This window comes from Ambystoma mexicanum, chromosome 3p (assembly GCF_040938575.1).
Source record: "Ambystoma mexicanum isolate Mex_15411 chromosome 3p, UKY_AmexF1_1, whole genome shotgun sequence".
Taxonomy (NCBI): Eukaryota; Metazoa; Chordata; class Amphibia; order Caudata; family Ambystomatidae; genus Ambystoma; species Ambystoma mexicanum.
In genome coordinates, this window is record NC_090925.1 from 739,883,030 (window position 1) to 739,906,084 (window position 23,055).

Sequence of the window (23,055 nt, forward strand, 5' to 3'; positions counted from 1 at the left end):
AGAGTATGCTGTTCAGGGCAGCATTTGCATTGGCATACTATGGAGCATTCAGGATCGGGGAGCTAGTAGCGCGTAACACGATGGCAGGGGACGGGCTAGCAAAGAGCGACGTCAGCATAGGGTCTAAGGGTATGTCCATACTACTAAGGAGGTCAAAAACGGACCAAAGAGGGAAGGGGCGAACAATTGAGCTAAATTGTATTAAGGAAAGGGACCACTGCCCTAGGTGCATTACCGAACAATTTCTCAAGGTACGACCTGAAGTTGGGGGGCAGCTATTGATACTTAGGGACGGCAGAGCCCTCAGCAGATACCAATTCCAAGCAGTGCTGAAGAAAACCGTAGCGAAAGCAGGGTGGGATGCAGCTGAGTTTGGGACCCACTCCTTCAGGATAGGGGCAGCCACCTCTGCATGGGCAGAGGGCTTAGGGGCAAAAGGAGTAAAGAAAATTGGGGGGTGGAAGTCACAATGTTTCAAAAGGTATGTGCGAGAGTATTTGATATGATTCATCTCCCATCCACCCATGCAGGTGAGACCCCCTACAAGTCGGCATGGATAGTCGGCCATTCGTTCGTGACACGAGCAGGCAGGTGGATCGAGGAATTCAGAGAAGGATTGCATTTTAAACGGACAATAACATCCTGGTGGGGCCTCCCAGGAATGCATTGGGAGGACATCCACGATCGGCTATCGGATCTGATCGGGTTCAGGGATCCTCCTGAATACGTGGTCATCCACCTCGGGGGCAATGACTTGGTTAAAACAAATAGGGGCGAGCTGATGCGCAACATGTGCGAGTCCTTAAGGGCAATAGTACACTGCTGGTGGAAAACTGAAATTTTCATGTCTGAGATAATTACCCGCAGAATTTGGTATGGGGCACGCAGGAGGCAGGCTATTGAGACGGCACGGAAAAAACTAAACAAAGCTGTAGAAAAGTACTGTAGGAGCACGGGTCTCCATTTTATAAGGCATGGGCTATCACAGAATGACCCAGAGTGGTTTCACCAGGACGGGGTACACTTATCCAACAAAGGGATGGGCAGATTTACGGATAACATCTTTCAAGCATTAGCAGCACAGGGATGCAAATAGGGTCGCTGTTTGGGGGGACCTGAGCGGGTTAGGCAACACCCACTCAGGCGTGGCGGCACGTGTCCAGGAAGGGATGCCACAGGGTAACGAAAACTAACCCATGGGAAGGCTGGGCATCCATAACCCCTGGACACGAGGTGCCCAAAGCGATTGCTAATGTTTGGCTGTCATGATTATTGTGTGGCATTACTTTCTGTAGAAAATAAAAAGGCCTACGGCCACAATTTTTTCCACGAAACAAAAATATGGTCTGCACTATCATTTAGTTATCCCAGGTAACAGGTATCAGGTACAAGAGCAGGGGGGAGCCCACACTACTCAGCCTATGCCCCAGGCCCCGTGCCATACAAAGTATGACACGATGGAGGGCCTGGGGGGTTAGGCGCGGGGTGGGGGAGACGAACGGCGGGAAACAAAGAGGGAGGGGCAGCCAAAGCGGCGCCCCCACCCTCGGCGTTGCCAGAGGAACGCACCAAAAAGGTGCGAAAGAAAACAGCAGGGGGGCAGGAAGAAGCCCGGCCCCCAGCAACACAACAAAGGGGGCAGGGGGTATAAATAGCCCAGAAAAATCCAAGTAATGCACAAACAGGTCCGGAGCTCACCTCACTCGGGTAAGCTCCCCGGGCCTGGAAAAGGGGGATAAGGAAACGTTTTACCACCCAACCCACCCGGCAAACAAGAAGAAAGAACCAGGATCGGGAACGCCAAGTACTCTTCATCGGTACATGGTAGAAGAAAAGTCGTAGGCAGCGGCACGTGTCCAGGAAGGGATGCCACAGGGTAATGAAAACTAGCCTAAGGGAAGGCTGGGCATCCATAACCCCTGGACACGAGGTGCCCAAAAGCGATTGCTAATGTTTGGCTGTCATGATTATTGTGTGGCATTACTTTCTGTAGAAAATAAAAAGGCCTACGGCCACAATTTTTTCCACGAAACAAAAATATGGTCTGTACTATCATTTAGTTATCCCAGGTAACAGGTACAAGAGCAGGGGGGAGCCCACACTACTCAGCCTATGGTTTACTGGGGCCAGGGTAAGTTGCAGCCGGACAGGAGAGTTTGTGAATCTGCACGTATTGTTCCGGGGCGGCGGGAGGACGCATGTGTGGGCTGGCGATGCTTTCAATGTGGTAGACGGCTCAACATACAAGCATGCTGGTGCCACATACATCGCTCAGACCTCGGGGTCAAAGTCACGCCAGGGGTAGGGCCAGTTTCTGATATGGCTGCTGCAGCTCCTTACTTCCTTGGAAACTAATCCGCGCTCTTCGCGGTATAACCCGTTCCTCCGGCGCGCTGCCTGCCTGGCGAGGGTGGCACGGAGCCCGGTATGCGTGACTCTCATGGCCACGGCGGTGTGCGTCGCTGTGGGCGGGAAGCTGGCCGCGGTGGCATTCCTGGCTGTGGAGTTCACCTGGCTGAGCCCCGTGTGTGTCGAGGAGTGGTGCACGGACTGCATTCCCAGGGCAGCGTGGGCGCACTTTGCTCTCTGTGGGAAGAAGGCACGGGTCACCCCCGCGCATGAGCTACGGCACGAGAGGATTGAGCCGCCCCTCCCTCTGCTGGCTGCACAACTCCACACCAGACTCGCGCCGGCGCTCCACACGCTGGGTCTAGTTGAGATATTTTAGTCTCTGTGGGATGCACGAGGGCGGGAGTGACTGGGGCAGACACACCGTCTTGCTCCGTGCCACGTACCATGAGGGCGCGGCGAGACACTCTTGGACCCCCCCCCCCACCATACGTTCTGATCTTTTTTAAGCATCCTTCTCTTTAATTAAGGTTGCCCGCAGAGGGCCCTGCCCAGCAACCACAAACCCAGCCAGATGCCAGGGCATTGGGACCCAGCCATTCAAGGGTTCCCTGGGCCCCCAATGTACCGCCGGTGCTGGGCTTTGCCGGAGAGGGGGTGTCGGCGCCTGTCGCCCCCCTCCCTCCGCTAGGTATGTGTGCCCTTAAACTTGGGGCCTCGCCCAGTATTGGCCCTGGCGAGGCGAGGCGCCCCAGGCTGGCACAGCATACCTGCCGGGCCCGCCTGGGAGGCGTATATGCATTCCACACATAGAGCCTGCCTGAGTCAAGCTGACATCACCGGCTGCGGTGAGAGGCGGAGAACACTCCCCAAAAATAACCCAGGTGAGGAGACCGAGGCAGGTGGGGGCAGAGAGAGCCGAGGGCCTGGACTGGAGACCGCAGAGGCTGGCCACAGAGCAGAGGGAGCCTTTAAAAAGACCCTGAACCCGAGAGAGAGAGGCTGAGAGACGGCCGGAGAGTGACAGAGCCTCAGGAGGAGACCGAACAGAAAGGCCGAGGGACAGCGTGAGACTGACAGGAGGAAGCGAGAGCGAGCCTCGCATTCACACCAGCCGTGGTCCAAAAGAGGCAGGCGAACTCAGATGAGTCCGGGTCAGGGGTGGCAGAATAAGAGCCCAAAAGCCCGGAAGAGGCACTGGCCCCGGGGTCTGAGAGAACCCTCTGGAGAAATCCCCGGCTATTGCTCACTGGGCGCGAGTGCGTCACTCCCGGGGAGGCCGCCTTCGAGGATTTGCTTCGCGAACACTGATACCAGAGAGCTCCCTGGGCGGCTGCCATACCGAAAGCACGCCGGCGTCAGACGGGCGTCACGCTCGCGAGGCTGCACGAATCCCGGGACTGTGTCACTCACTCTCCAAAGATTGGATAGACACCCTTCAGGCATCCGGAGGCTCAGCCATCCACCAACCAGAACCGCGCGAGGGAAACCCTGACCAGAGGTAAGGAGTGCCCTCAGCAGACCCTCCACTGGGTGGATACCCAGACAATCAAACTGGACGAAAGAGAGGCAGGATCATACCAAGGGAGAGGGTACTTTATTTGTGGGGGCGTTGGCCAGGGCTCAGTCCTTCTTTTCTCAGACTCGTCAGATTATGAGGAGGCTTTTTGGAAACGTTATTATTTTAACTCTCTGTAGTTGTTGCACAACAAGGAACAACAGTGTGCACTTGGCACAGTCTCTTCATTCTGGGCTGGTTCATTGGTATTCCTGAACCTAATGACCTAGATGGGCAGGACAGTGCTAGTTTTCATCGATAACAAGTTGGAAGGTGACTCCTTGATCCTGGATCGACCCTCCCAGGTCCAACTTGGGTCCTTTCTCTTCACCACCCCTCTCTCCACGTGTGGTGTTCCCCAGGGCTCTAAACTCTCACCCTGACTTTTCAACCTTTACTTGGCCCCTTTGGCCCACCGCATCTCTACCTTCTCTTCTAACTTTCAGTGCTATGGTGATGACAGCTTTCCTTCAGGCTTCCCTCAGCCTCCTCCCTTCTCTCTCTCATTCCTGACAGTCTATCCGCTCGCTATTCAGAAATGGTGCGCCTCCAACGATCTCTGCCTTAATGGTAGTAAGACTGAGATACTCCTCATCGGGAACCCTGCTCCGGCTTTCCCTCTTTCACTCTGGCTGCCCTCTTTGAGCCATGTCTGTGCGCCTTCCTGTGACGCAAAAAACCCTGGTGTCATCTTCAACTCCACTCTATCCTTCTCTCCCCAGATCACAGACATCTCTAAGAAGTCCACTACCAGCTGCACCTCCTCAGAGGTATTCTTCCATTTCTCACTTTCCCCCAGAAGCTCACTGTCTCCAGAGCCCTGCTTCTTTCTAAGCTGGACTACCGCATCAGCCTCTTTCTAAATCTTCCTGCCTCTACTCTTTGCCTTCTGCAACTAATCCAGAACAGGACTGTGAGCCTTGGCCTCAAGCCCAGGGATTGTATCTCTTCAGCCCTGAAATCTGTCCACTGGCTCCCGGTGGCTGCAATGATCAAGTTCAAGACCCTCTGCATTGTCCACAAGGCTTTCAGGGGCCGGGGACCACACTACATCCAATTATCTCTCCCTAAGCACCTACCTTCTCGAGCTGTCCGCTCATCCACCTCAAACTCTCTGAGGGTCAGACGCTTCTCCAGGCAGAGAGTGGAGGGTAGATCTCTGTCCTCGGCTGGTGCCTCCCTCTGGAACGGCCTCCCTGCCTCTGACATACTTGAACAGGACCACCTAAAGTTCCAGAAGCAACACAAGAGCTTCCTTTTCGCTTCCATTTTCTCTCTCGAAGTACTTGGCTAACTGGTTACATGGCCTCTCTTTGAACCTTAATGGGCACCAGGCTCCTACACGACCATTAGCCCCTTGCACTGCCTCCGGGCTTACCATGCACTTATGGACTGTATCTGCAATCCTTCTGTCCCCTTCCTCCTTACACTTACTAGAGCTGGCTACCCCAGCAACACTTACTTGAGCTTTGCCTATTGCACTTCCCCCTCAGTCCCCTTGGAATTTCTCCGCTCCCTTGCACTTGCATGATCTGAATGACACAAGGCCTGGTCAGATTGTTTTGTCCTCCCTTTGTCTCCACTTCCTTGTTTTGTCGCACCTAGAAACACTTGTGTTTTTCCGGGCGCATTATAAATGATATATCATATCAATGCTGGGTGCTCCAGTCATCCTGCATGACATGGTGCAACTCTGCTACTGCAGTGTGGGTTGACAATAAGAGGACAGTCACCAGCCAGCAGCACTGCCATGGGGACAAAGCCTGGGGAAAGGCCACGGCCTAAGAGGAGAGGCTGCCATGAGCGCCAAACTATACACAACCATTTTACTGCAGTGTTTGAGAGGCAAATTCATCAGTTCAGGAAGGATTTTTCCTGCATTTGTCAAATAATTTACCACGTGGGGTAAGTATACTTACTTTGTTTTCTGTGGATAGATGAGCAACATGTTTCACCTGCCGCCTACTGAATCCGAGCAAAATGTTAACAATGATGATGTGTTTAAAGAATTACTCATTTGCCTTAAACTAATATGTTCTGTTTTATGTCGATTAGTATCTATAAATTGCACATCTGCCATGAGTAGCGCATCCATCACCCGCCATAGCCGCTAGGAGTTGCAGGTTATACCCTAAATATGCGGACACTTTGGGGCACAGCCGTGGATGGTGGCACCAGTGATCCGGGAGTTGCCTGCCCCGATGTGTCCCAGATGTGCTAGAAAATATTTGGGCCCTGGCACATACTTTTTAAAACAAATTAAGCACTGGAGAGGGACACAGGGCTGAGAATAAAATGGGGTGAGTGAGGGGGACTCCAGGGCGTTGGGACCAGAGACCACATGAATACGGGAGAGCTTGAGCAAGGGGATGGTGTAGAAAACAAAAACACTGACAATCCCCACATACCTTTTGCGTTCCTAGGATTCCTTTATCTCTTCTACTATAGATTTTCTCACTCATAATATATGTACTCTCACTTCTGTTACTTCTCCTGTTACATGTTGCATTCTGTTAATTATATTCCTTTCTCCTCTTTCTGATACATTTTCTATCATGTTTATAATTTCCTCTGCTTGCCCTGGCTGTTAATTGACTGTTCATTGAATGCGCATTTGATACCTTCTTCTCCCCATCGTGCCATCTCCCCTCGTCTAGTCCTTCCCTTCTTGTCTCTGAGCACTTCCTTTCTCTTTACATATCTTTTCCTTGAACTAGGTGACCATCTGACAGCATTATAAGGTGCTGGCCTCATTATATGTTGACCGGTGCAGTAATAACGTGCCAGTAATTACGTATAACGGCACGTTACCACACCAGCCAACTACGAGTTTGCCGGTGGGGTGGAGGAATTGCCTCCAGCTAAGAGCCAGAGGTCATTCCGTCATCCCACCAGAAAAAAATGTCAGTATTAAAGGCAGGGCCGGCCTGAGGCATGGGCAGTGTGTAGTCGCTCTGGACCCTGCGCTCTTGGGGGCCTTGCAGCTAGCTGGTGCCGTGAGTATAAGAAGTAACGAGGGCTGGGCTTCTTTCAGCCACAGGGCTTTTCTTTCCGCATGTTTTAGTGAGACTGTGCTGTCAGCTCCCAACCCCCTGTGACACACTTCTAGAGACAAATACCTCCCAGCGGCCTCCCCAGCAGCCAATCAGACCCGTGGGGCCTCACAGGGCATATCACGCTCTTTGTTTTAAATTAATGGTCCATTTAAAAACCTTTGTTTTGGACAAGGGGTTGAATGGTGGCATTTTATTCCAAAAGCACATGCATAAAAACGAATTGCCGTCCAAATCTGTCTTCTTTGAAGACAATTAAAATATAATGACACAACAGAGTTGTGCACTTTCTCGATAGAATTCATATGTCTGCATTTGGTGTGTTAAATACATTTTTTGGGGGGAAAATGTCACATTTCACTTACATCATATAAAGCATGCCTCTGTCAAATGATGCAAAATGTTAACATTTCACATTATCTTTTGTTATGCTTAGCTCTTGAAAGACAGGCTACAAGCCATTTTTTATAATTTTGTGGAGTTGCATTCTGGTATTTGTAGTCTTGAAGATGGGGTGAAAATAACGCAACATTTGTACTCTTTTTGTTTAACACATTTCTAAAAGGATTTGTATATTGCCGGAGTTCTATAATTATGATGTGTGTACTTAAGTCCGATTTATAAAGCAGAGTATTGTTGAAAACCAAATGTCATGGTGAGGAGGGGAAAGGATCAGAGGGCAAATTTGGGGTGATGATTTCCCAGGTCCCTGGATGGTACTACGTCTTTTTGTGGGGTTTTTTACTGCACATTTTTTGGTGAAAAAAATATCGCATTTTTTTGGGCGGGTTAGAAAAAAATATAAATTGGGTGTGGGTTTTCGGGAATATATAAAAAATTAAAAGGGATGGGGCATTGGGGGGACCCCCAAAAAGAAAAAAATGTGTTGAGTTTTTTCGTTAAAAAATGTGGTTAAAAACCCTGCGAAAAACATCCCGCGATGAAATGACATGGAACCCCCTAGATGTGGGAAGAGAGTTTGCTGGACTGAAGATGTACCCGGCCCTGTGCTGATTGTCAAGGGACAAGTTGAGATTACATGTGGTTTGACAGCACCCACCCACTTTTTTCACAGTGCTGACTCCATTCCCCTTGTGTGTTTTCTAGACCAGCATGCAAAAAAGCTGGTTTGCCCAAGTTTTCGCCCACCAGGATTTGAACCCGGGTCCTCAAACTTGCAGGGCACCCACAAAACCACATGAAAGTGCCTTCAAAGCACACGTTGTGTATTGTTATTTTGCTTTCCATATCATATTTCAATATAGATTCATGGGTTAAAAGGGTGCACACCCTTTATACTCTTCCAGCAGTGTTCTAGGAAAACCTCTCCTTGCTGTGGTTTTTCCGGGTATTGTTTCATTTTGTGAAAGGCAATAATAATTTCTATTTAGAATTTTTTTTTTATTAGGAAAGTCTAGTTGCATTAAAATGTGTTACTTCAGGATACGTTCATTCCCTGAAGACCTGCGGAATTACTTACTCTGACTGCCTCAGTATCTTGCTGGTAAATAGGCTTTGTTGCGATTGCACTATCCTGCAGCAAAAGCTCTTTGCCCTGTCTGGCCCAGGGCCAATCCCTTCCCTTACATCCTTAGAACGTGCAGTCAAATTAGGTATGTTTGGATTACTGACTGGTGATCTTCATTACTTTTTGTCCTTCTCTTCCTCGTCACAGTACTTTCTCCTGAGGTACCCATCTCTACAAATGATTCAGCTCACTTGGTCGGCTACTCCAAAATAAGCCTCACTCCTGATGTTGCTGCAACCGTAATATGAACAGTTAAAATTCAGATATTGAATGTCAGTTTATTTGATCCCCGCCAATATTAATGACTCATTTTGGAGTTTGCCGGTAATACTGGCAAACTCCCCCTTGGAGTCCAATAGTCTCCATGAAATGGGGAGTTACACCATCACCCCGCATTCATAATCCGGTGGACAATCCACCGGACTGATGCCGGTAACAGTAATTCCATTTTCCAATAACCTGGTGGATTTACTGCCAGGATACCAGCAATGTTTTTTTTTCTGGATGGTTTGCCCTGACAGATGCAAATGGGCTCATTACAAGTTCGGCGTTGCAGGGAAAAAGTGGAGGTAATTCCGTTAACCTCCATTTTTCCTGCACCGCCAAAATACACGGTTTGGTGGCATTTCCGCCAGTGGTAATTCTGTCAAAAATCCTTAATGGGGTCCACTCCATTAATGGGGGCTAACTCCACCATACCCCACTTGTAATCCTGTGGTAACTCTAAAGGATTAAGGGGCAATCAAGTGGTGCAGTCACACAGGGGCGCCGCAAATAAAAGGCTGCTGCCAGCTCATGGCACTTTACATTGTGCGAGCTGGTGCTGCCCTTTAAATGACACCGTCCTGTAAAGTGCCAGTCAATAACTTTCTATGAGTGAGTGACAGCGGCGAAGCACGATTCTTGAGTAGGCGCGCTGGCGCGCGCACCTCTGTCACTCACTCAATCATAGAAAGTCATTGACTGACAAAAGGGCACCGCCCCCCTACTGTGACTAGTCCACACAGACCAAGAAGAATCCACGACTACATACTCAACCCGAGAGGATGGAGTAATGAGGCACAAGCCTCATATCCAATAATCACAGCTGATGGATAAAATACATCAGGAAGAAGAAGACAGAGAGAGGACACTGCCAGCTCACACAATGTAAAGCGTCATGGTGTGAGGCGGTGGCGCACTGACCATAGGACAGGGATTGGGCGGAAGAGGCTAGAGGGCAGCTTTGGCCACTTGGCCTTCCCTCTGGCGTGGCTATGGGTCCTGAACCTGAGTCATCCCACTGCCCTTTATTATGAGTCCATTCACTGTTATGCAGACCTACCTACAGGCCGCAGCTAAATTCCAGTGAAGCTGCTTGCCCCCTGCTGATACTGACGCCGCTGCATCAATGACACACCTTCCTCAGCTGCCGGGTTCCCATGACAGCTGAGAAACAACCTGGCATTCCTCTCCACCAGGCACAACGACACTGCGAAGGCCTAAAATGACATTCTTCCATGCCCGCCTCCACCGTACCTAGAACGAAAAAAAACACACGAAACAAGATTATTATGGTTGTCATTCATATCAGATGCTTTATAAAAAAAAAGATTTTAAAAACACCTGGTGAGAAGACTTGCATTTTGTAACCTTGTCATACACTTGAAACTCTCTCTTCGTGCATATTGAGGAGGAATTACCACCGACCCCCCTAATAATATCATCATCTTTATATATGTATATGATAGGTTATTTATAACGCGCTTAATACCCAGAGGTTTCTAAGCACGGACCCGGGGATCGAACCTGTGCTGCTCCACGTCGTCTTGTTTCCCAGGCGAGCACGTTACCCTTGAGCTATCCTCCCGATATAGCACGTTTTTGCTGGGTTACTCTCATATCTAAGCACTTCAATAACAGGGGTTATTGACCAACGTAATGGTCGGGACTGAGGCTGTAGGGCGGTGGTGGCACTGCCGGGATTCGAACCTGCGATGTCACATTCTAGACAGACGGCTCTAGCGAGCATTGAACTCTCCGTCTTCCCAACCAAGGGCCACCAGCTCCCTTGGGCACCTTTTCGGTTCGCTTGGGCACTGGTTGCGCCGGTGGACCGCAATTCCTCTGCGGTCTCGGTGGTTTGGCCTCCTGGTCTAACTGCCATTCCGCTGAAGCTATGGACCCCCGGTTTTGGGGGATCCAAACCAACGCGCCCGATTGTCCTCTTCGGAATGCTGCTGAAGGGTGGGGGGGGGGGGTTCTGCCTGGAGGCCACATCTGCGGCGATGCTCAGTCATCGTGGGGACCTTCTGGGCACCCGCATTTGACAAGACCGTTCCTTCGCGTGGCCCCCCCAGGATACCCATGGACCCCTGCCAATCCGGTGAGTTTTCCACACGTGAATCAGGATTTGCAATCTAGCTTCTTCCATTGCGCAGGACACCCCGCCGCTGCCCGCCCTGAAACTCCTAACTCTCTAGCGCCTAACACCTGCCTCTGTGAGTGTGAGGGGCGTGTATCTAAGCAACACTGCGTGCCACCCGCACTGCTCGGGCGATGTGTTCCTGCCAGTGGCTTCAGCAGCGCCGCTGCTACAGTGCTGCCTGTTATAAAGCCGGACTACATGATAAAAGCTACGTTTTATTTACAGAAGTTTCACCGGGACAAAAGCACTTCACATGGGCAGGAGAAAATGGCCGCAGTGTCCCGTGTCTTTTCTCTAACCGTGGCCAATCCTATCTTTTCCAAGCATCCTTTCGGCCGCCACTGGTAAAAGTCACCGCTGCTACCCGTACCCCCAATCCGGGATCTTCGGCTCACATTTTCAAGTGGACACATGCCCTTTCCTCGGATACCCCCCTTTCGTGCCACTGCTCAAAATCGCGGGCATGCACATGCGGCAGAGAGGGTTATGGAGGGAGAGCGGGTAGATCACTTTCCTTTAAAAAAAAATGCTCTTGCTGTCCCCCTAGAGCAGTAACTTCAACCTGTGGGCCTGCCCCCTCCCCCTCTCTGAAGACTCTCCAGAGGGGGCGCGCGGTTCTTCCAAAGTGGAGTACAATGACTGTTTTATAGAAAGTATAAAAACTATTGGTATCTGGGGGTCCCAATAACAATATGTTTGTTCAAGGGAGATTTGGCATCAAAACAAATGTCCAGGGGAGGGGGCAGCATAAGAAGTTTGAATACCACTGCCCTACAGCAATTCTGCCCTCGCCCTATAATCGCCCAAGGCCTATGTGTGGCTTGTGGCCGCAATATGTAGGGCCCCACAACGCATTTTGTAGGGGGCAGGGACGAGGGGTTGGTTACTCCACTGCTTTTGCCCCAAAGTCCCCTATCTGTAAAAACTGGGAACATTTAGAAACAGGCGCATTGCCCTTCTCTGCCCCAAACGCTATGGAAACTGAATGGACGCTGCTCTAGGCTCTCGGGAGGAGGCTGCAGGAAAGGAAGGGGGGGGGGGGAAGAGGGGAAACAGTAGGCGACGGGCAGAGGAACCGGAGCCTGATTGCGACTTCGAAAGGAGGGGGCACAGCTGTCAGCCCACTAATATGGCCCCTCTCTTATCTTTATCCCCTGCCTGTGATGAGAGAAAATCGGGGCCTTTAGGGCTACTACTACGCAGCACTCGGTGTGGCTGCTTGGGGCTATTGGAAGCAGAAACGCGCCCTACTGTTGAGAGAAAGCGCTCGCCTAAACGGCTCCCCAGGTGGCTGCAATGGTGCTATGTCATTTGTATTCATCAAAGGGGTTTGGAGCATGCACCCGACGCGAGGCTGACAGGGAAGGGCCAGCGACAGGGCCATCAGAGGGCGGGGGGGGGTGCGGGAAGGGTTCTGCTTTCTTGTCAGCCCCCCTACCTGTGCGTGGCGGGGGTCATTGGTGGCACCCAGGCTAGAGCTCCAAGTATTAAACAAAGTGACAACTGAATCACCCGCAGACGGGACATGGCGGGATGAAAGCCCGAGTGCAGTGGGTCAAGGGGTGACTTAAGAGAGTGGGGTATTATGCAGGGAAATGGAACCTGAGTATAAGCCAAAAATCTGAGGGTGAAGGTGTGAGTAATCGGGCCTGACCTTGTAAGGGATTCTTGTCGTCAGGCCTCGCTTGTTTTATTCCCCCCCCATTCACTCACCTTTTGTCATTCCCCTGCACTACCAGAAATGTCATCAGGCCTAGTACTATAGTCGCTTGTTTTGTCCCCCCCCCCCACGCTCCCCGCTTCCCTCACCTTTTGTCATTCCCCTGAACTACCAGAAATGTTGTCCGGCCTAGTACTATAGTCGCTTGTTTTGTCCCCCCTCCTTCCCTCACCTTTTATCATTCCCCTGCACTTCCAGAAATGTTGTCAGGCCTAGTACTGTAGTCAGGGCCGGCCTTAAGGGCAGCAGCGCCCTGGGCGAATTGGCGCCCCCCTCGCCCACAGCGCGCCCCTGGTTAACAGGGGGCAGTGCAGAAGGGGGTGGGGCCAGGATGGGCCACTTTTTTTTTTTTAACTCCCTCGGTCTGGCGAGGAGGTTAAATAGGGCGCGTTAGCACCCCATTGTCATTGAATGAGCCTGCCGCCGTGGGTTCATTCAATGACAATGTGGCGCCTGCCACTACGCCAACTCGGGGGAGTCCTTGAAAGACTCCCCCGAGCTGGCGTGGTGTGGGGCTAGTGGCGCCTTTTCTTATGAAAACTGCCTGCGGCGGAAGGGGCGCATTTAAATGCACCCGCCGCTGTGGGCACATTTTACAATAAAAGGCCGCCTGCTGCGCCTTCTCACACAACGCCCTTGAAAGACTCCCCAGAGCTGGCGTGGCAGGGGCTTATTATGCCCTGGGGGGCGTGGCGCCCCGTGCGGTCACCCTGCTCGCCCCTCCCCTAAGGCCGGCTCTGACTGTAGTCGCTTGTTTTGTTCCTCTCCCCCCCCTTCCGTCACCTTTTGTCATTCCCCTGCACTACCAGAAATGTCTGATAGTCGCTTGTTTTGTTCATCTCCTCCCCAAGCCTCCCTCTCCTTCACCTTTTGTCATTCCCCTGCACTAGCAGAAATGTTGTCAGGCCCAGTACGGTAGTTCATTTCACATTCTTAATGTCTCAAAAGAATGTAATTGCATTTTCCCTTGCTCCCTCCCTTGCCTTGAAGCGCTTTGAAACACTTGTCTGTATAGGCGTTATACAAATAAACTATCACTATCAATGTCTAAACCAGAAAACAGAGGTAGGGTTGTCAAGGGATAGATTTAATACTACAGGTGCGCCTGGAATACCATGGGACTGCGCCCACTCCCACCCCAGGTCACACATGCTCAGTTTGACAGGGAATTGGGCATTTTACTGGGAGTAAAGAGGTGCCTTTTCAGAAGCTCTGAAATGTGCAGGCCGCCTTATTCACAATGGCGGCCTGTGCATCCCATGGAGATGTGCACTGGTACAATTCGTGCGCCACGTTGGCCGAACCTCTTGAATATATCTGGGTTGCGTGAGCAACCGCGGCGCTCATTTCGTCATAGGCCTCCAGCACCCAAGCAATTACTGGCTCCGCCTTTCACCGGGGCGGCCTTAATGGGCCGGTCATGACATTTTTCTGACTAGAATAAATGCCTCTCCTGATTGAGGGGTGGAAATGGAAGCGGGGCAGCAGCAGTTCAAACAGACGCCACAGAAGAGTCGCGGCTGACCCTTCTACGCACTCTTAGTTATTTGCCCTTTCATAAGACGCTTCCTGTGTGAACAATACTTCAGGGCGCATCCTGCTGCACCTGTTCCACACAGGGGCTAAGGTTGCTTTCATTTAACCTTTCAGACATTTTGTGACTTTGAAGTGCTTTTGAAATGCAGGACCCCCATCCTGTGTAGCACACATCATTTGTGAATTGGGGAGGCCTTTTTTGGGGCACCACTGAAGCAGGTGTGGACTGGCCTATAGGGAACTCTGGAGATTTCCCGGTGGGCCTCTGCACCCTGGGCCTCTTTTGTGTGGTATTTCCAAATGTTCTCATAGGAAAAGCATTGGGCTTGCTGAAAATGTGACACATGGGGCCACTTTGAAAATTGTTTCCAGGGCCTCTTTTGGTTCCCAGTCCTCCCCTGCACTGAAGGTATTCAATCCGTGGGAAAAAAGTTTGTGTCCTGGGCCCATTCTCTGTAGACTGGCCCTTTCTCTAATCTATGCCCTTTTACCTGAGAAGAGGAGGGGAGAGAGCTGGAGGGGCTACCATGCACGCGTCTGCACATCCTCATTTCCTGAGGCGACCTGGGCTCCTGGGAATGCGGAGACAGGAGGGGTTATATTCCCTACCTGCCTTTCTGTGTAATGGCCGGATTGATGACGTATCTGTGTAGAAATGTCCACTGCCTCCCTCGGCCTCTTAGTGCGCAGAACCGTCCTTTATCCCTGTCCCGTGAGGGGCCAGGAGATGCTGCCGGCGATCCCCGTATGTGCTGGATATGAGCAGTGGCGTTGCGAGGAATCAAATTTAGGAGGGGCACAGAGGGGGGCACATACAAAACTGTGGGGGGGGGGGCGCCTATGAAAGGTAATGTGAGACATCACAAGCACTCCTGCAGAAGGCTTTTGTGCACGCCAACTACACACACCCCACTGCACCTCCCATCAGAATGCAGGCACGAAACTATTCAGTGACTAATGGCCCATCATTAGCAGTTTCTTTCTCGACATTCTGATGGGAGGGGCTGCAAGCTGCTTGCACACTATGGAGGTCCCTGTGCAGAAGCCGGGCAGGAACACCTGAGAAGTGGCTCGTGCTCATGTTCAGACCAAGATCAGTGCTAGCTTTGAGACAAAGGGAGAGTATTTGCCGTGTGATATGCAGCCATTTGCCTCTGTGAGTGTCACAAATAACACCACGAACAGAGAACACAGTCACTGCTCGCCACAGGTAGGGGGGCAAAGGATTTCAGAGTGGGGGCACTGCCCCCCCAAGCCTCTCGCTGGCGACCCCACTGGATACGAGGCAACCATGATTTCATCACATATCAAAGGTAGTTACCCCACCCCAGGCCATAGCACCTTTCTCATCCATCGGTGGTGGGCAAGGAACCCTGCAGCATTGCACCACACTCTGGACCAGAAAATACAAGGACTCATTATTAATAGGTGCGTCATATTGACATCACTCGCAATAACTGCCCTGGCGAAGAGTAGAACGCGAAACACGTGCTGCCAGGGCCTGACATGTGAACCATATCATAAATGACAGCATACTCCGAAGATCACATTGCAATATCTGTATGCTGCAGGTGGGAATGTGACCGAACATTCAGACGTGCACCTCGAAGGGCCCTCCGTGCCTGCAGCAACGCCCCACTCCTTCAGGGAATCTGACTCCTGGGGTGCATGTGTGCAGTTTAATAAAGTGCTTGGCGTCAGGGTTCTGATCTAGCGATGACTTTGGGGTATTCCTCAGGCAGATCATAGCTGATAAAGAATCATGTATGTTGTCCTTCGCCAGGGTTAGTAGACGTTATGAATGTGTCCTGCTGGCTGCAAAAAAATCTCCTGTCTGTAGTCTGGTCAATTACTCTCATTAGCCTGTGAAATTCCCTCCCAACTAATAGAAGCAGCACACAATCCCTACCAGTAATCACCCTGGAATGGTGTAAGTCATTTGTTGGCAGGGAGATCCGTGAAGGTAGCGGTCATTTGCATAAGCAGTTGCTTGAACAGTTTCCTAGCTACTTGCTGTTGTCCCCACCTATCATGCCCACCCCTGTTGGTGCCCACAGCTGGTATGTGTCTGGCTTCGAATTCTAAGCTTCGCCTCTTTTTTCTCTCCCGCTCTGCCATAGGACTGTGCCACCTCTGCCACAGGGTGTTAACGCTCTTCCATTGCCCCGATGGCTTCCAGCGATGTCCAGCCGGGCAACGGCCACGCACCACCACGTCCTGCCGAGGAGAAGACCCTGATCTCGCCCGGTTGTCCAGGTGCAGCAAACCCCCACAACACCAAGACCTGCAAAAAGCGTGGGCCACGCAACATTGCCATCGCCAGCATCGTCTGCGGCTTCTCCTGCATTGGCATCGCGGCCCTCATCTATGCCATGAAGGTAAGAACACTGCCCTCTGTGTGGGAGTGCCACGCTGAAAACAAGTCCACACTGACCCCTAGAAAACAGCCTCACCCCTGATCCTAGAGAACACGCTCATACGTGGCCGGCAAAAACAGGTTTAGAGTTCACCCAGAGAGGACATTTTCACCCCTGACCTCATGAGAGCTGATTCACCCCTGACCCTTTCAGAGGTGGTTGACATTTGTCCCCAGGAGAAGTGCTACACCGCTAACACCACAAGAACGGGTTCGTTCCTTACCCTACGAAAATACCTAGTATAACCCCAAAACCTGACAACCAAGTCATCCCCCACCACTACAGCAAGATTCCTCCTACGAGCAGCACACTCCTTGCCCCCTGAGAAGCGGTTAGCCCCTTTCAAGCTGTGCAAGCAGGCGCACTGCTGACCCATTAAGGGTGGGCTCGCCTCTGACCATCTGGGGCTTTGCATGAGGTACTATTAAGTTAGACCTAACTCTTGTTATGTTAGAAACCTTCCCTATTGCGCACAGTCACTGCCTTAGTGGCTTCACGTGCTAGTGTATTTGGCCGCCGTCAGGCGAGTGCACGCCATGGTTTGTGGAGGGGAACGGCCTGACGTACTGAGACACGCAGGGATGAGGGAAAGGGGAACGGCCTGAGGTCACTTAAATAGAGATGGGGAAAGAAAATGAAAAGAAAAAATGTTAAAAAGAAAGAAATGGCCAAAGGGTAGAGAGGGACTGTTAAGGAGGGACGGGGTGCCTGCGACGGGTCCCCAAGGACCCAAAGTGGCGGAGGGGGGGGGGGTGGGGGGGGACAAGGATGCTATTGCTCAGCGCAGAATCCTGAGGATAGCGGCAAAATGGAACCCCTGTAAGCTAACTCCTGACTTTATGTATGTAACAATGTTTGCTGTGGCAATTTTTCTCCCACTCATTCAACTGGTCATGCCTCTCATTTGGGGCTGTAAGGGGGTTGGGCTCCGGGGGAGGAGGGTAGCAGTTAAAGAACGGGGGCAAGAGGGGGGGGCGCATTGTGAACAGTGGCTGACGACGTGCCTCCCACTGAGAGTGTCGGCGCTACGGTCTGGCGTACTGAGACACACAGGGATGAGGGAACGGGGAACGGTCTGATGTACTGAGACAGGCAGGGATGAGGGAACAGGAAACAGTCTGACGTACTGAGACACGCAGGGATCAGGGAAAGGGGTAATGCTTGTGGACTTTTGGAGGCATGTTGTTCCAGCAGGTAGATGAAGAGAGGGTGCAGTGTGAGGAGTGTGAGTTCTATTGGGCCTGTGCTAATGAGGAGATTTCATGAAGGCAGTTTCAGAGTGATCCTCTCGTGTTTGGGTGGGCCTGTGTGATGGGCTCGAGACATGCTCAGGGGGATCTTTGCAGTGTGGAGGCTACATTTGTTGGGGTGCTTGTGGGGCACACAGTGGTGCCCAAAGTAGGAGTTTATGTTGAGTGATCGGGGTGGGGTTTCTACTGTGTACCATGAAGGGTAAACATACTTCCGTTTAAGATGGGCATCAAGCTGCCACATGAGCCCTCGTGCTACATCTTCTCTAAGGAGAGGCCTACCATCTTTCTCTTAACTGTTGGCGGTGCCCTGCAGTGCCCTGGCATCTGAAAGTTGGATTTTGCCACCTAGTTATTGAAGCGGGAGTCCTCTTCTGCTGAACAGGATTGTTTCTATAATAAGGCAATTATAAATAGCTGGCTGGGGGCAACACCAGTAGAGGGGCACCAGGTGACAGCATTGAACATTAAACTATGCCCGAAGGAAGGAAGGAAGGAAGGAAGGAAGGAAGGAAGGAAGGAAGGAAGGAAGGAAGGAAGGAAGGAAGGAAGGAAGGAAGGAAGGAAGGAAGGAAGGAAGGAAGGAAGGAAGGAAGGAAGGAAGGAAGGAAGGAAGGAAGGAAGGAAGGAAGGAAGGAAGGAAGGAAGGAAGGAAGGAAGGAAGGAAGGAAGGAAGGAAGGAAGGAAGGAGAGCCAAAATGGCGCTTTGATTGGGGCAGCCTAAATACTTGCACCCTACCCACATGCCACCTGGCCTGGTATCAGCAGACCCTACTCTGTACATACCTACCTCTGGAGAGCCAGGGGGCCAGCGGATGTTATACTGTTGCTATTTCTTGTATAGACTCGATTCCCTGGTCTCACAACTGTTTATTTTCCTGTTTGTTTCAGGCGGAGGGAGCTGAGGACCCTGAGGCCGCCCGGCCCCTGAGGCGAAAATCCCGCCGGCTGTCCTTGCTCAGCATTGGCCTGTGGGTGGCTGCCCTGATTTTACTGCCACTCTTTATGCTCTTATTGTCCTACGTCATTGCACGGGCTGAGTGAGGGCCATACCGGTGAACGTTCTGTGCACAAATTACGTCCAGCCTAGCTTTGCTGCCAATGCCTCCTCCCTTCCCTTCACTTTGCCTGCCATAAAGCTTTGCTTCCTTTTTGGGTGACCCCCTGTCTCTCTCTGTTGTTATTACCTCCTCGCTTCACTCACTGCAGCGGCCTTACAGCTTCCCTTTGTCTTTGGATGTCTCTCTCCGCTGGCAAGGCCTCCTCGCTTCCCTACCCTTCACTGCAGCAGCCTTACATCTGCTCTTCCTCCTGGGGTGTCTCTCTGCCTCTTTCTGCTGGCAATGCCTCTGGTCATCTCGTCAGAGCTAGCTCACCAGCTTGTCTTGCGGCTCATGCATCCCCGCTGCTTCTCTTCCCTGTCAACGCCTCGCAGCTTCTGTTGCACGGCTGTGCCTGCCAGACACTTTTTGGTGGCCAGGCCCTCCAGACACTCTTCTTTCTGGGCACCTTCCACCCTCTCTCTGATGGTAATGCCACCCTACCTTCCTGGGGCTGCATTTGTCCTTTGGTAGATCTCCTCCAGCTTTCCTTCTCCACCATCAACTTTTGCTTCCACCCGCCTTCCTGACTCTATTTTCTTGCCATGGACCTCCCCAGCATCCCTTGGGGAGAAATGGCCAAGCGTATCTGCGCTTTATGGAACCAATGCTGGCTCGGCCATGCAGCGGCAGCAGGGCTGGGGATAGGCCAGGACGCCACTACCTCAAATAAGATGCACAAGTCAGAAATTTCAACGCGGAAGGCAGGTGCCACCGGACGATTTCTCCTGTCCCTCCCCCAAATAAAAAGACTGTGTCCACGTTGGAGTTCAGGCCTACAGCAAATCAGACCCAAGAACTATTGAAACATTTGGGCAAAGCTACGTGTCTGACCCATGCTGGACCACACGGACACATAATGGACACGTGGACAGGTTGCGAGCGGACATTTTCTCAGGATGTTTTGGAAACCAGTGTCTGGATCTGTATCTTCGCAACCATGAGAGAACCCTGTTTCAGCCATGGTGGTTTCTACCTTTTAAATTTCATTCAGAGCTTCTTGACTACGCAGGAGCGGGTTTTACCATAAAGTTGGGTCTGCTCTCTGGAGGGCAGAATTCAGTGGAAAACCCTGGTACCTCTGGGGGGCGATAGAGGGATGGGGGTAACGCCTTCATGTGCTTCCCTCCAAGCGTACCTTCATTCAGTTTACAATGTACAGTTTTTGTTAAGATATTTATTTTATGTTTGTTTCTTTGTACTCTGATGGCGTGTAATGTTATTTTGAAGTCATAAGTAAAATTGTAAATTTCTCTGGAATGCCACTTGTGCTCGAAGCTCAGTCTGTGTCGTAGGAAGCTGCAGTGTTATACTTTGGAAGTTCGGGGACGGGGTTACATGGTGGCCAGCCGCCAGTGGCGGACCCCCCCTTACTGACCAACAGCACTTGTAGGCAGGTGAGTGGCTACCATGGCTCACAGGAAGGCGGCGATTGGCCAGTCACGCAGGTGCAGTATTTGCATGTCCTGTGAACACGCGTTATTATCTTCGGTGTTGTACGGTATTGAGAGATGTGCGGCGTTGGCGCATGTGTGGTCTTAGTGTGCGTGTGGTGGTATGGGATGTTTGCCATTAGTGCTTGTGTATAGTAGCACACGTTTGGCATTGAAGCGTGAATAGTATTAGTGCATAGAAGTTATGTTGCAAATGCACAGCGCATTCCACCTGCCACTCTCTCCCCCAGTCCAGCGCACCCCAAAATTACACCCCAAACCATTCACTAATTCAAAATTGCACATTTTCTATAATGATGCAAATTGAAGCTTCCCCCCAATCATTATCTGCAAATCAGAATGAGACAAATTCTTTTAGCATGAAAAGCAAAACAATTTCCTTCCTGCAACCTAACCCTCTGGGTCAAACTCTCAGACAAATGTTGGCACAAATCCTGGGATTTGGACCTCATCCTATCATTGCTCCAACAAAAGATGTGCCACATTCACAAAGGGCACGTGGATGTGTGCATCACTCTTTCTCATCCCCTTTGCAAATGTGCATGTCGCAGGGGGCACTTCTACGCATTATAAAGCGCATCCCTTCTTCATAAATGGGATAGCTTTAAAATGCACAGCAATTAACCACACACCCCAGGGCCTGTTTGGAGCTGGTCCCAGGGGATGTGCAATCGCTGCTGCTCCACTATCCCTCAAACAGGGATAGAAACTGCATTCTTGTGTTGACATTTCACAAAGACAGGACCTTTAAGTGGCCCACGTGGCTGCCGAGAGCCTGTAATATATTATAATACTGGGACTGTGCACTAAAGAATGAACGGGGGTTAGCAGGTGCATCCCTTGACTGCAGCACGGCTCCCTGGAAATGTGCAGGTCAGCTTTGAGAATAAGGTGACCTGCGCCTTTCCAACAATGGGGCATCCATCGCCCTCTGTCATTTTTGGATGCCACATTTCCTTTGACAATTGGGCCAAAGCAGTCCAAAATATGCGCAAATGTTCCCATTCTAACAGGCGTGAGCATGCTGCTAACAGGCCTAGCCTGCTGTGAAACTAATGCCAACATGACTCCTAACATTAATTGCCATTTTCCGATTCCTACCGGCCCCCCTCGGACCCAGTAGGGAGAACCCCGAACTCCTGTGCCACCACTCTGCGTATCTCAAATCGGGCAATCCCTCTCAACCTCTGGCCGCCATGTCAGCAGGTGTTGATTGGTGCAAGTAAGCCCGCTCCCCCGCCCCCCCCCCCCCACAAGTGACGTGCCAGCCGCTGGCCCTGGGAAAACGTTCACAGCCTCGCGTGACCTTGAACATTGGACTGCCCTCCCTTGTTATAGCCACACGGAGGAAGGTCCCACCCAGCTGTTCGTCCTCTCACCGCCACCATCGTCTTTGCACATGATTTGATGTCCTCTATACTAGACCCATGCCCCATTTAGAAAGGTAAACACCGTCTCTGGGAAGCATGAGATCACCTTTTATAAATCCATGATGCATCCTGCTCGGCTTCCATTGCGCGGCATAGTCACCTTGACCATGTCGCCATGGGCTTCCTCACCGAGGCCTCAATAGCCTTTTCCTCGGCCGGCTCCCTCTAGTGCCCCCACAGGACCCTCTAGGACCATGCAACTACAGTCCTCGAGAAAGGAATAGAGGTTGAGGGGAGCTCTGCCAGCAGCAGGAAGTCCCTGACCCCTCTTCTCCCCAATGGACCGTGTCATTCCCACATAGTTGCCACCGCGGTCAGATAAGGAGAACGAATGTCCATGTGCACTACGTCATCGGCCGCAATTCCTCTCAGGTGCAGGGGTCTCAAACCCCCAACCAGTAGTGCACACCTGCCCTGACGAGAGCAAGAAAAAAGATGGTCAATAACTGCCCACCAGTTGTGGGGGGTGGGGGGCATATACAATGCCTAAAGCAATCAGATGCCCCCCTCCCAATCCTCTGGTGCTCTCCATCTCCCTGGCCACTGTAGGCTCCTGTCATCGCCTGCCCTGTTTTGGGTCTGTCCCCACTACTCTCAGCGTCCTAATCATTATGGCAGGAATTTAAACAAGCATTGGCAATGCCAACAGTTTGGGTTTTTGTGGAGGCATGGGAAAGGCACTTGCCAGGCTCTGCCGGAGTGTCATTAAATGGCTATTGATGGAAGCAGGTGCAAAATGGTGCGAGTACCTGGGCATCTAATAACAGTGTCTGGCAAATGCCTAATACTTATACACAAGCCAAAATTGTTGGCTTTGCTAATGCTGGTTTTTATCTGGACTTCAGTGAAGGACACGTGTAGTGCTTATAAATCGAGTGGCTGAAGCCAGACCTGCTTAAGACATTTTATTACACCCGGAGCGCATTTACAGCTCCAATCAAACCATTAACTCTCAGAAGACTGCTTTGAGAATACACTGGCAGGCACTTTGAGTGCAAAGTTTGATGGCAAGGCTTGATTAAAGCAAGCTCAAACAGTCCCCATGAGGAGGTGTTTTGGGCAGGAACTGGGTGGGAATGGCCATGGGGATTAGCTTGGCCATCAAACTTTGCACTCAAAGAACCTGCCAGTGTGTTTTCAAAGTAGTCTTCTGAAGAGGTAAAGACTTAGGGCCTGATTCACAGAAGTGTTTTATAAAGGCGCAATCCCATAGGAAAATGCTCTGTGAATCGGGCCCTTAATTGGAGCGGTAA

The 23,055-nt window shown here is 51.4% G+C and overlaps 1 protein-coding gene across 1 annotated transcript; it reads left to right on the forward strand.

Annotated features, from left to right (window-relative positions):
• Window positions 1-3,213: 3,213 nt before the first annotated feature.
• On the forward strand, window positions 3,214-20,178 carry TMEM265 (transmembrane protein 265). The gene is made up of 3 exons (XM_069651630.1): window positions 3,214-3,850; window positions 16,272-16,529; window positions 18,710-20,178. The coding sequence occupies exons 2-3, from the start codon at window positions 16,320-16,322 to the stop codon at window positions 18,860-18,862; spliced, it is 363 nt and encodes a 120-aa protein (XP_069507731.1). The 5' UTR covers window positions 3,214-3,850; window positions 16,272-16,319; the 3' UTR covers window positions 18,863-20,178.
• The last annotated feature ends 2,877 nt before the right edge of the window (window positions 20,179-23,055 follow it).